Genomic DNA, 15413 nt, shown 5'->3' on the forward strand with positions numbered 1-15413 from the left:
GTAACTATGGCCCTTTTTAATATACATGCCTACATCATTCTGCACCAGAAGGCAATACATGTTTTGGACGTGACTGGGGCTATTTCTGGGTACAAGCCATACAGGCAAAGGACTGTGGTGCCCTCTAGTGTACAGGGCACAATACTCCACCTTCTGAATATTTTTTTTTTCTGGCAGTCTGTAGTGCACAGAACAGTATATTCCAGTTTTTCAGTGTCCCTATGGAGTATTTCAACTTTCCAAGGTCTCCTGTAGTGGATCCTAACATTCCAGTATCTCTAGTAAAGTAAATCCTTGGCTGATTTTATTTTAGGCAGATTCTGCTCAACCTACTACATTTTTTTTCTCCAGAAACGTTCCCTTAAAATAGTTGTGAGAGGGACATGACAAAAACTATTTTGGGATTTGTTTGGCTTTCAAAGGTTGAAAAGTTACTGTGTCAACTTCTATTTGGGTTGACTTTATGTATAAGGTGCACTGTTTTGCTTAATACATAGGTGGAGGAAAGTCGAAAGCATGTATAATCAGATCTGCACAGGTTTGCAACAGTATCAATAAACTACAGATATCAGTATGTTGAGACAACAGTTTCAAGTGGACCCAAACTCTTGCATTGCACACAATGAAAAGTTTTCATTCCACAAATAAATGCTGTAGAAATAAACTGCACTGAACAGTGTGTGTGTGTGTGTGTGTGTGTGTGTGTGTGTGTGTGTGTGTGTGTGTGTGTGTGTGTGTGTGTGTGTGTGTGTGTGTGTGTGTGTGTGTGTGTGTGTGTGTGTGTGTGTGTGTGTGTGTGTGTGTGTGTGTGTGTGTGTGTGTGTGTGTGTGTGTGTGTGTGTGTGTGTGTGTGTGTGTGTGTGTGTGTGTGTGTGTGTGTGTGTGTGTGTGTGTGTGTGTGTGTGTGTGTGTGTGTGTGTGTTTAGCTACATCAGAGTGTAATTAGCCTTATCAGTGGGTGTGACTCACAGTGCAGCTGCTCTGCCTGTACAAGAAAAGACAGATGCTTTAACCCTTTCTGTGCTTCCTGAAGTTCATCCAGTTTTCTTTTTTTTTCCTTTTAGGATTTCCATAAATTGTTATGAAGATTGTTTTCCCTATTGGTTATGCTTTGCTTTATCTTTTAAAGCAGACAGAAAATTCTGAGCTTAGATCCACTTTAAAGTGGACCTGAACTCAGAACGGCCTTTCTGCTCTAAAAGATACACCCCAGCATAATAACCTTTAAACCAAAAAAACATTTCTTTGTTACAGCTGATACAAATCCTGCAGTAAATCTGCAGTGTTTCTACTTCCTGCTTTCATGGGAGTGGACACATTGTTAACATCCTGTGCTTTCAAAGGAGCTTCTCTGCCATCTCTGCCATGGCAGTCATGTGACACAGGAGGGAGATCAGATTACAACTTGTGATTAGTCAAAGATGAGGGGGAATTAGATAGGCTAAACCCTCTAAATACATACAGGGTGCATTTCTCTGTTTTCCTTCTGTCCTGTGCAAGTGTTCAGGTCCACTTTAAAGGACAACTGACCTGATGGAGGCTGCCATATGTATTTCCTTTTAAACAATTTTTGTTTTACCTTGGACTTCAAAAAATTCAGCACAACGGTTAATAAGGGCAATGAAAACAGATTTCTCCAAAACAGTTTTAATAGGTAAGGCCCAATAGGCCACAGCATAAAACACATCAAAAACAACTGAGTAAACAAAATGTTCCTTTATTATCTCACTTCCAGACAGACACAGTGCAAGTGAAGAACTATCTACAGCTACCGCTACCCAACACACATCCTGATGAGTACGCAGATGTTTTTGGATGGGTTCATTGTCGATGTGTGGCAGTTAACAGTGACAGGTTGGCATGAAAAATGCATGAGTTTTTCGGAGGGATGTTTTGACAGAGGAGGGAATTGTAGGGAAATGACCAATGTCTGTAAGATAAAGAGAAGAACACTAAGATGAGAATGAGGATGGGGACATTCAGAGCAGACAGTGAACTGAAATTATGTGTAGATCAGGTTCATCTTTAGGGATGGTCAAATAATTTCAAATCACTGCAAATGTTAGGCCATTTGGACAATGGACCCAGAGCCGGGACAAGGTCCTCCAGCACCCAAGGCTGAGACACCAAAGTGCGCCCCTCCATCCCTCCCACCCCAGCCGTCACACACTGATTGCCATTAGACTAAGAGGTGCCCCAGGGCCCCCAACATTTTAATCTCTAGTTATCTGGCTTCCAACCCCCTTTGCTTAATTCTCTCTGCTTCAAACACAATATGGAAATGAAATCTGAGTGAGTTGTGCACCCCCTCCTGCCCTGCACCCTGAGGCTGGAGTCTCTCTCGCTTCTGCCTCAGCCTGGCCCTGTCCCCTCCTACACTGCGCCCTGAGGCTGGAGCCTCTCTCGCCTCTGCCTCGCCCTGCGCCCCCTCCTACACTGTGCCCTGAGGCTGGAGTCTCTCTCACCTCTGCCTCGGCCCGGCCCTGAATGGACCAATCAAATACAGCAGGCGTGGCTTTAGTGATGAGCAGAAATTTCATCTATGCATAATTACGCATTGTAATTTGCATTTACGCATCATAATCATAATGCGAAATTTTGAGGAAAAGCATAATTATTTTCATATGTAATTGAAAGCATTAAAAAAGCACATAACAATGTTTTTTAAACTGTAATTTTTCTGGAGTTTAAAAACCATTTTTCTTTGCATTTTTAAAATTGATTTTCTCAAAAACTACAAGGTCTTTTTAAAAAAATCTTTTTTTTTTTCGACTTGTACCCACTATTCTCCTTAACGTTTGTAGCAATTTTGGTAGCAATAGCGTGTGTGGGTGCTTTGCTATTCAGCGCCAAAGTCGGCACAAAATTAGACATCAATTATGTATAAATACATGCGTAATTACGAATGATTACACCCACACGTAATTACAAATTGTTAATTCAGTTGATTTTGTATAATTGCAAAAATGTATGTGAGATTTTGCGTAATCGTAATTAGCTGATTAAATCATGACTGCTTTTCATTGTTCTGTTTACATGCAGCAGAAATTACCATAAAACTTAGAATCATTTGCTACTCATTGACTTACCCTGACTATGGCCCAGTGCACACCAAAACCTCCAGCAGATCTGCAAAACGCTAGAGGTTTTTGAAGCAGATTTCAGAGCGATTCTAGGCATGTGGTTAGAGAGGTTTTCTACACATGCCTAGCGGTTTTTGGAGCGTTTTTGTGTAGCAGATGTCATATATTGTTACAGTGAAGCTGTTACTGAACAGCTTCTGTAACAAACACGCCTGCAAAACCGCTCTGATCTGGCGTTTATCAGAACTGTTTTCCACTTTCCTATGAGGCAGGAACGCCTCACAAATCTAAAAAATGCTGCAGCCCGGGAGTTTGTGTTTGTGGAAAAAACGAGCCGCTCTGGTGTGCCCCATCCCATTCACTTTCATTAGCCTGGCGGTTTTCCCCCTGCAAGCGTTTTAAAAAATGCTTCAGAACCGCTCTGGTGTGCACCAGCCATTATACTATATATGAAAGCAAAAGGAAAAGAGACATGGGGAGCGCCCTCTGGTGCCCAATCAGATGTTTGATCTGTAGAAGAGACTAGAATAATCTAATTGGTCTCTTAAAGGGACTCCGAGCAGTGCAGAAACTATGGAAAGATGCTGTAACGATTGTGGAACTTTCTCCGTGATCAGCGCACAACGCGTGCGCTGACACGGCGGAAATCCTCCACAAACGTATATTTGCAGGCACCCAGCAACAGGTGCTACGCACCTGTAGAGGGAAATTCCTGTCGGCAGATGGCGCTGGGGAGTGCAGAGGAACCAATCCTCTGTACCTCCACAAGTGCCAGACAGGAATTGTACGGAGCGCAGAACGCAATCGCAAGAGAGGCGAATGAGATTGAGCAAAGGGATAGGTTGTATGTGTGCGCGCCAATCCAGTCGCCACCCTGCGACCGCGCACACACAACAGCAGATACGAAACAGGAACGCGATCGCGAGAGGTGAGATCGCCAGACGGGACACAAGGCAGAACAGAACAGAATACAAGGTTAGCAAAGGCACAGCAAATAATACAATGAGGAGATATGGAAAATAATAAACGCTAGCTAACCGCGAACACCGCACTCATTCGCAACAGTGCACGCGGTTATGCGCGGTCTCCACGTGATAAGCACAACAGAGACAAGCATGCCTAACTAACCATTGACAGACAAACATGAAACAAAGGACGCGACGCTTGCTTAACGGTTACCTCACCGAGCCTTCAGCAAGCGGTCGCAACAGACAAGACAGACACACGAAAAACAGGAACTAGGCAGAAAGGATCCACCGCTCTTCCGCCAGAGCAAGTGTGATCCAAGCAGGAACACAGATCAGAAAGATCCACAGCCGCTAACGCTAGCAGCTAGTGCGATCTAAACAAGACAGATCAGATGAGGTAGCTGGTAGCAACCGCTGCTCCAGCTTACACTCCAGGAACTAGATCAGAAGGATCCACAGCCGCTACCGCTAGAGGCCAGTGCGATCCAAACAAGACAGAACGATTCGCTATCAACCGCCGCTGGTGACAGCGCAATCGCGACAGACAAGACAGAACAGAAGGATCCCCAGCGCTAGCAAAAAGTAGCTAGCGCGATCCCAGGAGACAGAACAGAAGAGATAGCTGGCAGCAACCGCTGCACCAGCTATACTCCAAGAACAGAGATCAGAACCATTTCCTGTCAACCACCATAGGGACAGGACAATGGCAAACAGGCAAAAACAAGACAGAACAGGCAATACAGATAATACAACCTGACTGGGCTAGAATGGGAGCCTAAAGCAACCCCCAGGAATTAACTATACTAGATAGCAATGGCTGACACTCCAGCAGTGTCCATCAGGAACAGACCACGGAAGGGAAATGACCAGCCAAGCATTGTGGGAAAGACATAGTACTTATAGTACACGCCTTCAATGAATGTGGCCAGGCAATTTGCATGACAACGTATGCAAATTCCTCTGCAAGCACAAGCTGCAAAACTGACAGAAGGTCTTCTTTCCAGAGTCCTGCAGCATGCAGACCTGAATAATGATCAAAAGGCTGCCTGCCTGCGCAGGCAGCTGAGCGGATCGTTACAGTACCCCCCCCCCTCCAGGGTCGAATTCCAGACGACCCTCAAAACTGCTATTAGCAACAGACTCAAACTGAAGACTCATGAAGGTCGGGGCAGCCCGACAAGGTCCAATTCCAGAGTCAGTCCACCCGAAACTGACCTAATCGGAGACAGAAGCCACCGAAACATGCCCATCAGTACTACCAGTCTCAGTATAACACCCATCAGGACTGTGAGCGCCAGAGAAGAAGCCAACGACACCCTCCAGACAATACCCACCACCTTCCACGGAGCGTCCGAAAATACCAAACCTGCCACAATACCTGTTCGAAGTGTCCCTTACAACACAAAAGCCACCGTTGATCTTATCCAGTGTACCAAGCAAAATTTCTCCCGGAATCTCCCAGAACCTTTTGAAGCTCCACAGAGATCCCAAGAGGGCAGAACAATCACCAGGCTCACATGGAGAATTACCAAGAACCCCCATGGAACCAATGACAATTCCGGATTCAGAATTACTGGGACACCCATCAAGATCAAGACTTTCAGGGACCACTTCTGGGCATGCAAGCAGGCAGGCTAAATCAGAGCATGTCTCCACCGAGGAAGTGTACGCTGGTAACCGAGGCACACTTGGGCTTTCTGGGTCACAGAGCACACTGGGGTACACCAGCACAGGAGAAACCTCAGGACATGTTGGGGAACTGCCAACCTTAGAGTCCAACACGAGGAAACCAAAACCAGGACCGGGCAGAGAATCATCACGAGCAATGGTCTCAAGCACTGGACTTTCACAAGAAGACTCGGATACAAATTCAGAAATTTCTGTGACAATAATATCATCATTGACTACATATGAGTGAAGCTCCATCAGAGCTGAAAAGGTAGCCAGCAGGGCAGCAATGCCTACGGAAGAGGGTAACACCTCAGAAGGACTTGGGGGGCAGGAGACATCTCCTACAAGTTCTGCACCCTTTGGGAGGAACTCTGAGACCTCCAGAACATCAAACAAGACCTCAGGAACATCATTTTTCAAGTTTTCTAAGAAGGATTCTGTACTATCCATGTTACAGGGCAAAACTGGAACTTATTTTGAGAACAGGGCAGATGTCCCAGGGAAGGTCCCACCATAAACTGCGACTGAATTTCATCATCATGAGTGGAACATACAGGCATATTCACTGGACCACACACTGACTCCCTACCTTTAATCTTGCTGCACCCAGAATTCTGCGTAGCAGTCAAACTAGCTTGCAACTCCAAAACTGCAGAAAGACAGGTAAAAATAGCAGCAATACCTAGACGAGCCTCTAGGGGCAGGGCAGGAGATATTGTACAAGGCAATATTGACTCATCCAGAGTACAGGGTGGAGAGTCAGAACTTTCTTCAAAGCACGAAAGGGACTCCCAAATATCAGTGTGATTGGACATTGTTTTGTTATTCATGGTACAGGGCAGGCTCAGAGAAAGCGTCTCTGAATAAGGCAAAGAAGGTTCAGCATCAGATTCGCAAAACCGAAGCGCTGTCTCACTCTTAGATTCGGCTAACAATGTCGAATCCGAGGAATCAGAACGCAAAACCTGCGAATCAAAATTCACTTTAGGTTGTGAAACTGATGCTTCCATAGCGCAAACCTCCGCGATCTGCGGAGCAGACTGCAAGGCATCTAGGACCGAAACGCTGGAGCAACTGTCCCCAGGCAACGGGCCCCTACAGGTGTGAACAAGGTGAGACAGAGACTCATTTGCAGAAGAAATAGCGACATCAACAGGATAAACTTTATTAGGCATATTAATCTTACTTTTGACGCTGCATAGTCGAGAAATTTTCCCCATAGCAGGGTCACAGACGGAAGATCTCAAAGATCTGTTTCTAAATGAAAAAGGATCCCACACATCCTTGAGGAAACCGGCAGACTCATGCCGATCACAATCTGCAGGAACATCCGAGAAACAGGCATCAGATCGCACAGATTCAAACTGCACACTGTCAGGGGCGAATCCTTCAGGATTCGCACAGGAATCAACCACAGAGGCACACTCATTCATTTCAGATTGCACAAAGTCAAGACTCACATGCTTTACCCCAGAAAGGCAGGAACAATCATCCGACAACAATGTCTCTTTATTGGAATCAATTGGTTGGTGTGTGTGCAACTCATCCAAAATCGTCTGCCACACATAAATCACCAGATCCACATCATCCTCGTCACATTCATCGGAATCAATCAGAAGGTACATTGAATCGAGACAAGCATTCAAGACATTTTCGCTTTTTGCGATGTAAAAATCGCAAAAGGCTTTCCAATCAAAATCGAATTCTTCCAGCAAGGCCCCAATATCCCAGGAAGCAAATGGGGGTTCAAACAGGCCAGTATCCAAATAATCTCCATAGGGGTGGAGTTCAGGAACAAAAACAGATTTTTTAACTGCTTTAATGTAGTGTGCGATCCTACCTATAGCAGGATCCACATAAGCTTTGGATTGGGGCAAAAAACCTGGAAACTGATCAGCAGATGCATTATAAACATCATTATCATACTGCATGGTTTTGCCCATTTCAGACTTGACAGAAATAACCTCTTTATTTGTGGTTGCTATGGGCAACGGATCTTTCCGCTGGGAAGCCTTCCTAGATCTTTTACGTTTAGACTTAGAGGCTTTGGATGGCTGCTTTTTAAAACCTGAAGTGGCAACAGACACATTGAACTGATTGTCATACTGAAAGGTTTTGCATGGAAGGGAAAGATCAGCTGACTTATCAGCAGCTACACACTCAATCAGAGCAGGTGGTAAACCAGGCAGTTTAAACCAGTGAGAGAATATCACTGCAAGAAACTGGTACAGATTATCATTCCAGGAATTTATTTTTAACAGATTATATGCCCAGGTGAACAAATCGTCTTTTAAGAGCACATAGGCAAACAGAAGAGCCGACGTGGACGGGTCAGAAATCTGAAAGGTGGGATTCAGACAAAACCTCACACATTCAGAAAGAAATTCCGCCTTAGTCTCTGAATTTAGCCTTTTAAAACTCTTAAAGACACAGGAGCCAAACTCGACAAAATCGTACAAATCAGAAATTCCCTCTACACTGGGGTTTTGGGTTGGGCTGGTCATTCTGTAACGATTGTGGAACTTTCTCCGTGATCAGCGCACAACGCGTGCGCTAACACGGCGGAAATCCTCCACAAACGTGCAGGCACCCAGCAACAGGTGCTACGCACCTGTAGAGGGAAATTCCTGTCGGCAGATGGCGCTGGGGAGTGCAGAGGAACCAATCCTCTGTACCTCCACAAGTGCCAGACAGGAATTGTACGGAGCGCAGAACGCAATCGCAAGAGAGGCGATTGCGAATGAGATTGAGCAAAGGGATAGGTTGTATGTATGTGCGCCAATCCAGTCGCCACCCTGCGACCGCGCACACACAACAGCAGATACGAAACAGGAACGCGATCGCGAGAGGTGAGATCGCCAGACGGGACACAAGGCAGAACAGAACAGAATACAAGGTTAGCAAAGGCACAGCAAATAATACAATGAGGAGATATGGAAAATAATAAACGCTAGCTAACCGCGAACACCGCACTCATTCGCAACAGTGCACACGGTTATGCGCGGTCTCCACGTGATAAGCACAACAGAGACAAGCACGCCTAACTAACCATTGACAGACAAACATGAAACAAAGGACGCGACGCTTGCTTAACGGTTACCTCACCGAGCCTTCAGCAAGCGGTCGCAACAGACAAGACAGACACACGAAAAACAGGAACTAGGCAGAAAGGATCCACCGCTCTTCCGCCAGAGCAAGTGTGATCCAAGCAGGAACACAGATCAGAAAGATCCACAGCCGCTAACGCTAGCAGCTAGTGCGATCTAAACAAGACAGATCAGATGAGGTAGCTGGTAGCAACCGCTGCTCCAGCTTACACTCCAGGAACTAGATCAGAAGGATCCACAGCCGCTACCGCTAGAGGCCAGTGCGATCCAAACAAGACAGAACGATTCGCTATCAACCGCCGCTGGTGACAGCGCAATCGCGACAGACAAGACAGAACAGAAGGATCCCCAGCGCTAGCAAAAAGTAGCTAGCGCGATCCCAGGAGACAGAACAGAAGAGATAGCTGGCAGCAACCGCTGCACCAGCTATACTCCAAGAACAGAGATCAGAACCATTTCCTGTCAACCACCATAGGGACAGGACAATGGCAAACAGGCAAAAACAAGACAGAACAGGCAATACAGATAATACAACCTGACTGGGCTAGAAGGGGAGCCTAAAGCAACCCCCAGGAATTAACTATACTAGATAGCAATGGCTGACACTCCAGCAGTGTCCATCAGGAACAGACCACGGAAGGGAAATGACCAGCCAAGCATTGTGGGAAAGACATAGTACTTATAGTACACGCCTTCAATGAATGTGGCCAGGCAATTTGCATGACAACGTATGCAAATTCCTCTGCAAGCACAAGCTGCAAAACTGACAGAAGGTCTTCTTTCCAGAGTCCTGCAGCATGCAGACCTGAATAATGATCAAAAGGCTGCCTGCCTGCGCAGGCAGCTGAGCGGATCGTTACAGATGCATATCATTTTAAAGCTCTCTTTCTCCTCTTTCCAATAATATATAAACCACCGCCCTACGCCTTTTAGTTTTCGCTATTTTCGCGATTGAAATTGCCGCGGCCGCAATTTCGATCGCGAATATAGAGAAAACTAAAAGGCGTAGAATGACGATTTAGGTGTCGTCAGAAAGAGGAGAAAGAGAGCTTTAAAATGATATCCATCTTTCCATAGTTACATTGTATTACACAGGGCGACTTTTTCTCAAAGTCAGCAGCTCCATTCAGCAGAAAAAGTCGCCCTGTGTAATACAATGTAACTATGGAAAGATGGATATCATTTTAAAGCTCTCTTTCTCCTCTTTCTGGCGACACCTAAATCGTCATTCTACGCCTTTTAGTTTTCTCTATATTCGCGATCGAAATTGCGGCCGCGGCAATTTCAATCGCGACAATAGCGAAAACTAAAAGGCGTAGGGCAGCGGTTTATATATCATTGGAAAGAGAGCTTTAAAATGATGTGCATCTTTCCATAGTTTCTGCACTGCCCGGAGTCCCTTTAAGAAGCCCATACTTAACTCAATATTGAGGCCCGATCTGCCTTCCGAATTATTAATTTTATCAATTCAGAAGAGGATTGGTGCCACAACATAGCCATCTGATCAATCTTCCAATCGATTTCTGTCCGAAATTGGTTAAAAGGATCGACCGAGCATGCTGAAAAATCTCGGCTGTAAGTACTCAATCGTGTGTGTAGCATTAACTGCGTTCGATATCACGATGACCGATGTAACTGAGGTATCTTCCCCCCCCCCCAGGTGTAAAGCTAGGTCAATTTCCAAATAAATAGATTTCATGCTGAAAATGATTGGATATCAGTCTGCAGTGTATGGGCAGGCAACAGGCCCCTCTTTGATCAGACTCCATCAGAGAGGGGTCTATCTGTCTGATGGTCAGTCTGCCCATACATCAAGTCATCTATGGGTACATTTAGCTTCCACGTATTCCTAGCCCTTTTTATATTGAATTGAGGGTTCACTGGCAGATTGACACTTTTTTGGTTGTCCAGTTTTAAACATCTGATCTGCTCTCATTATGACAGCAGAGCTCTGTGCATCAGTTATTGGCCCCTAATTACTGTGAGCCAATCACTGTTTAAAGTAGGGAAATAACTGCTCTGGTCCTTCAACATCTACAACTGTCTGGTCCCCAAGTAGTTAAAGCGGAACTGTAAATTCATGAATGAACTGAAACCAGCTGGCGCGGGGGAACAGAGGCTTGTGGAGGACCGGCGCAGGACAAGGGCGGCTGCTGGGGGCTTGGGGAACCCCCAGGTAAGTGAAGATGTTTTTTTTTTTTTTTTTTATGAATTTACAGTTCCGCTTTAAAGTACTCCAGTGTCCAGTACTTGTAGTTTTAGACCTTAAAAAAGCACCACTGCACAACTCATCCACTCCTGGATCTCTTTGCTGCCTTTTCAGCCCGGTCATCTCCTCCTTTGACGTGTCCCCATATCTTCCGGCATCTTCACCGCTATTGCGCTGACCCGGTGTAACCCGAAAGTACTTCTGGGTCAGTGCCCTAGCAGTGAAGATGCAAGAAGATATGGGGGATCTGGAGGAACGGTAGAGCTGAGCAGGCTGAAAAGGCAGCGAAGGGATCCAGGAGTAGGTGAGTTATGCTGTGGTGCTTTTTTTCAGGTCTTTAAAGTATGGAAGGCACTACAAGGGGGCGTGATTGGGGAAGATAATTGCCATTTCCTCCCCACCCATATTCGACGTTCCAGTCAGTTGAAGATTTCAGCTAACTAGAACATGGACCCCTTGGGGGCACTGGACTGAGAGAATGGTGCTGTGACATATGTCACAGCATCATTTCCACAACACCACCTTTAAAGAGAACCAGAGCTAAACAAAAGAAAATATTCTATACATACCTGGGGCTTCTTCCAGCCCCATATGCGCTGATTGATCCCACCCTGCCGTCCAGCGCTGCCCGCAGCTATGAGAACCAGGACCCCACTCTGCCGCCAGTCGGAACCAGTCTAGCGTAGCAGAGGTGCGCTCTTTGCGTATCTCTGCAGCAGTGTATGGAGAGATACGTGGAGGTCGCACTTCTCCTGCGTAGCCCGGCTCCGATGACGTGAGTGACGGGAGCCGGTTCTCGTAGATGCGGGCAGCGGTGGATGGCGGCGTAGGATCTATCAGTGCATATGGGGCTGGAGGAAGCCCCAGGTATGTATAGAATCTTTTCTTTTGTTTAGCTCTGGTTCCCTTTAATTATCAACCCCCTCTCTCAGTTCGGGGTACTTTAATCTAGTGTGTGAACCTAGCTTTATAAACAAACTTTTATTTCAGCCTATCAGCAGAAATAATCACGATCTTCTGAGCAGGGGTGCAGCTAAGGTTTTTGTGGCCCCAAGCGGACTGTAGCAAGAGGCCCTATCCTGCGGCGCGCGAAGCGCGCCGCGGCGAAAAATGGGTGTGGTTATCCCGCGCAAGTGGGCGTGGCCATGACATGTGGGTGGAGCAGGAGGGCGGATTGGGGCGGGGCTGTTTGCAGGGAAAAAATGGATGTTGGGGTGATGCGGCCATGACATTGTATGGGCGAAGCTTAACCGTAGCACAGCAAATATAGCCAACTATGACCATTAAATAATAAATGCAGCAACAGTTACCCCAGACACCAGAAAATAAAAACGCAATTTGGGCCACATTTCAGCAGAAATCAAACGCAATTAGGGCACATTTTCAGCAGAAATCAATCGCAACTAGGGCCACATTTTCAGCAGATATCAAACGCATTTAGGGCACAGTTCAGCAGAAATCAATCGAAATTAGGGCCACATTTTCAGCAGATATCAAACGCAATTAGGGCACAGTTCAGCAGAAATCAATCGCAATTAGGGCCACATTTTCAGCAGATATCAAACGCAATTAGGGCACAGTTCAGCAGAAATCAATCGCAATTAGGGCCACATTTTCAGCAGATATCAAACGCATTTAGGGCACAGTTCAGCAGAAATCAATCGCAATTAGGGCCACATTTTCAGCAGATATCAAACGCATTTAGGGCACAGTTCAGCAGAAATCAATCGCAATTAGGGCCACATTTTCAGCAGATATCAAACGCAATTAGGGCACAGTTCAGCAGAAATCAATCGCAATTAGGGCCACATTTTCAGCAGATATCAAACGCATTTAGGGCACAATTCAGCAGAAATCAATCGCAATTAGGGCCACATTTTCAGCAGATATCAAACGCATTTAGGGCACAGTTCAGCAGAAATCAATCGCAATTAGGGCCACATTTTCAGCAGATATCAAACGCATTTAGGGCACAGTTCAGCAGAAATCAATCGCAATTAGGGCCACATTTTCAGCAGATATCAAACGCAATTAGGGCACAATTCAGCAGAAATCAATCGCAATTAGGGCCACATTTTCAGCAGATATCAAACGCATTTAGGGCACAGTTCAGCAGAAATCAATTGCAATTAGGGCCACATTTTCAGCAGATATCAAACGCAATTAGGGCTGCAAAAAGAAAAGAATTTACTCACCTGGCAGGCTGGCAGGCACTGGCAGAAGTCTTCTCTCCCCGTCTCCTCTCCCGGCCGGCTCCTCAGGCGCGCAGTTCCAACGGAGCTCCCTCCCTGGCTTCCTCCTCCGCTCCAATCTCCCGCGCTGATTCATGCAGGGCTACGGGAAGATGGCCACCCGAAGCCCTGTACTGGAGACATAGTCTCCAGAGCAGGGCTTCGGCGGCGGCCATCTTCCTGTAGCCCTGCTCTGCTCTGCCAGTGCCAGCCCGGCGGGGCTGCGGGGAAAAAGTGACGTCACGCCGACGTCACGGAGCCGCCGAGGCCCCTAAGATTGTGAGGCCCCAAGCGACCGCTTGGTTCGCTTTATGCCTCGCGGCGCCCCTGTTTCTGACCATGTGTAGAGCCCCGACTTTAGAGATGTGCCCCCTAGCCTGGATAAAGTAGGGCAAGAGATATACACACTGTAGATCTGATGGACAGGAGACTCAGGGTGGAATGAGAGCATTGTGTTCACATTGGGGGGGGGGGGGGGAGGATAGATTATATCTCTGATTACAAGATAAATTCGTAGAGAACAGAGAGACATACCTGTGCTAAGGCCGCTCGTCCCTCTCATGCAAGACAATACAGTCCGGGTTCAGCACGATCTCCTCGTCTGGCCCAGCTTCACAGCTCTGTGAGAAGTCAGAACACAACCACGGTCATTAGTCAGTCATTAGCAGTTCATCTCACTGGCTTGAGACATGGTGTCAGTCTTCCGTTTAATGTTCACAGAAATTGTATGTGTGTATGCACCTCCCCGATCTTCATGCTTAACCAATCAGCTGGCTGGTATATAGATTGTGGCCATGCATGTTGTACATCTGTGTGCAATCAGCGGGAGAGGTGAACGCAGGTGGACTGGCGGGAATGGGGGGGGCTGTATGGCAGCTATACACCAGCGGTTCTGGATGAAAGCCTGGCTTCAGGGACATAAAGAGATGATTTGAATATTCAGGAGTGATGCATTGTGGGAAACCACAGTGACTCACAGCAAATACCTTCTGTTTTAACCTCCTGAGCGATAATCCCGAGCTGAGCTCGGGGTATGTCGCGCAGGAGGAGTTCTCAGGCCCTGGTGGGCCGATTTGCATAATTTTTTTTTTTGTTACACGCAGCTAGCACTTTGCTAGCTGCGTGTAACTTCCGATTGCCGCCGCTCGCCGCCGTGCCGCGCAGCCCCCCCCCTCCCCGACCCCTTGCGCAGCCTGGCCAATCAGTGCCAGGCAGCACTGAGGGGTGGATCAGGACTCCCTCTGACGTCACGACGTCCATGACGTCGGTGATGTCATCCCGCCCGGTCGCCGTGGCGACCGGGGAAGCCCAGCAGGAAATCCCGTTCTGAACGGGATTTCCTGCTTACTCTGATCGCCGAAGGCATTCGGAGTGGGTGGGGGGATGCCGCTGGGCAGCGGCTATCATGTAGCGAGCCCAGGGCTCGCTACATGATTTAAAAAATAAAAAAAAAAGTGCTGCGCCCCCTCCTGGGCGATCTTATTGTATCGCCCAGAGGGTTAAGAAGGCAATTTATACTTACTGTTGCTTTTTATTAGGAGAAAGAGGCTCCCTGGTGTGTACAAAATTCTTTAAAGACAAATAAAAATGAAAGAAAGGGAGGTAGCTTAACAAAAAATAACAAAATCTTTGTAACAACAAAAGATTTTTATTATTAAGCACAGGCAACGCGTTTCACGGGTCTAAGCCCGCTTCCTCAGGCCAATAACAGTGCCAAATGAAAAAAACTAATTAGCATAGGGAACCTCCCTATGAGAGTCTAGAGAGGCTCCCTATGCTAATGAGGTTTTTCCATTTGGAACTGTTATTGGCCTGAGTAAGCGGGCTTAGACCCGTGAAATGTGTTGCCTGTGCTTAATAATAAAAATTTTTTGTTGTTACAAAGATTTTATTTGAGGTAAGCTACCCTTCTTTCTTTCATTTTATTTGTTTTTAAAAAAAAATGTATACACACCAGGGTGCCTCTTTCACCCACATTGTGCTCATATACCCCTCGACATATCCTGTTGGAGGGGTTCAGACAGACTGCATGTGGTTCACACCACAGGGGACAACTGTCGATTTTCCTGAGAGAGCGACCGTCACCATGTCTGGCTGGACCACCCCGAGTGGAGTCGAGGTTTATGGTCTCCACCTGCTTCTTG

The 15413-nt window shown here is 46.7% G+C and overlaps 1 protein-coding gene across 1 annotated transcript in view; it reads right to left on the minus strand.

Moving 5' to 3' along the window:
- Window positions 1-1697: 1697 nt before the first annotated feature.
- Window positions 1698-15413, minus strand: part of KCTD17 (potassium channel tetramerization domain containing 17) — a 99781-nt gene continuing 86065 nt past the window's right edge. The window contains exons 6-7 of the mRNA XM_068251940.1: window positions 13804-13889; window positions 1698-1930 (exon numbers count right to left, since the gene is read on the minus strand). Of these exons, the coding sequence (XP_068108041.1) occupies window positions 13809-13889 (81 nt within the window). The 3' untranslated portion in view covers window positions 1698-1930; window positions 13804-13808. The remainder of the gene's footprint in view (window positions 1931-13803; window positions 13890-15413) is intronic.

This window comes from Hyperolius riggenbachi, chromosome 9, assembly GCF_040937935.1.
Source record: "Hyperolius riggenbachi isolate aHypRig1 chromosome 9, aHypRig1.pri, whole genome shotgun sequence".
In the NCBI taxonomy this organism is placed as follows: domain Eukaryota; kingdom Metazoa; phylum Chordata; class Amphibia; order Anura; family Hyperoliidae; genus Hyperolius; species Hyperolius riggenbachi.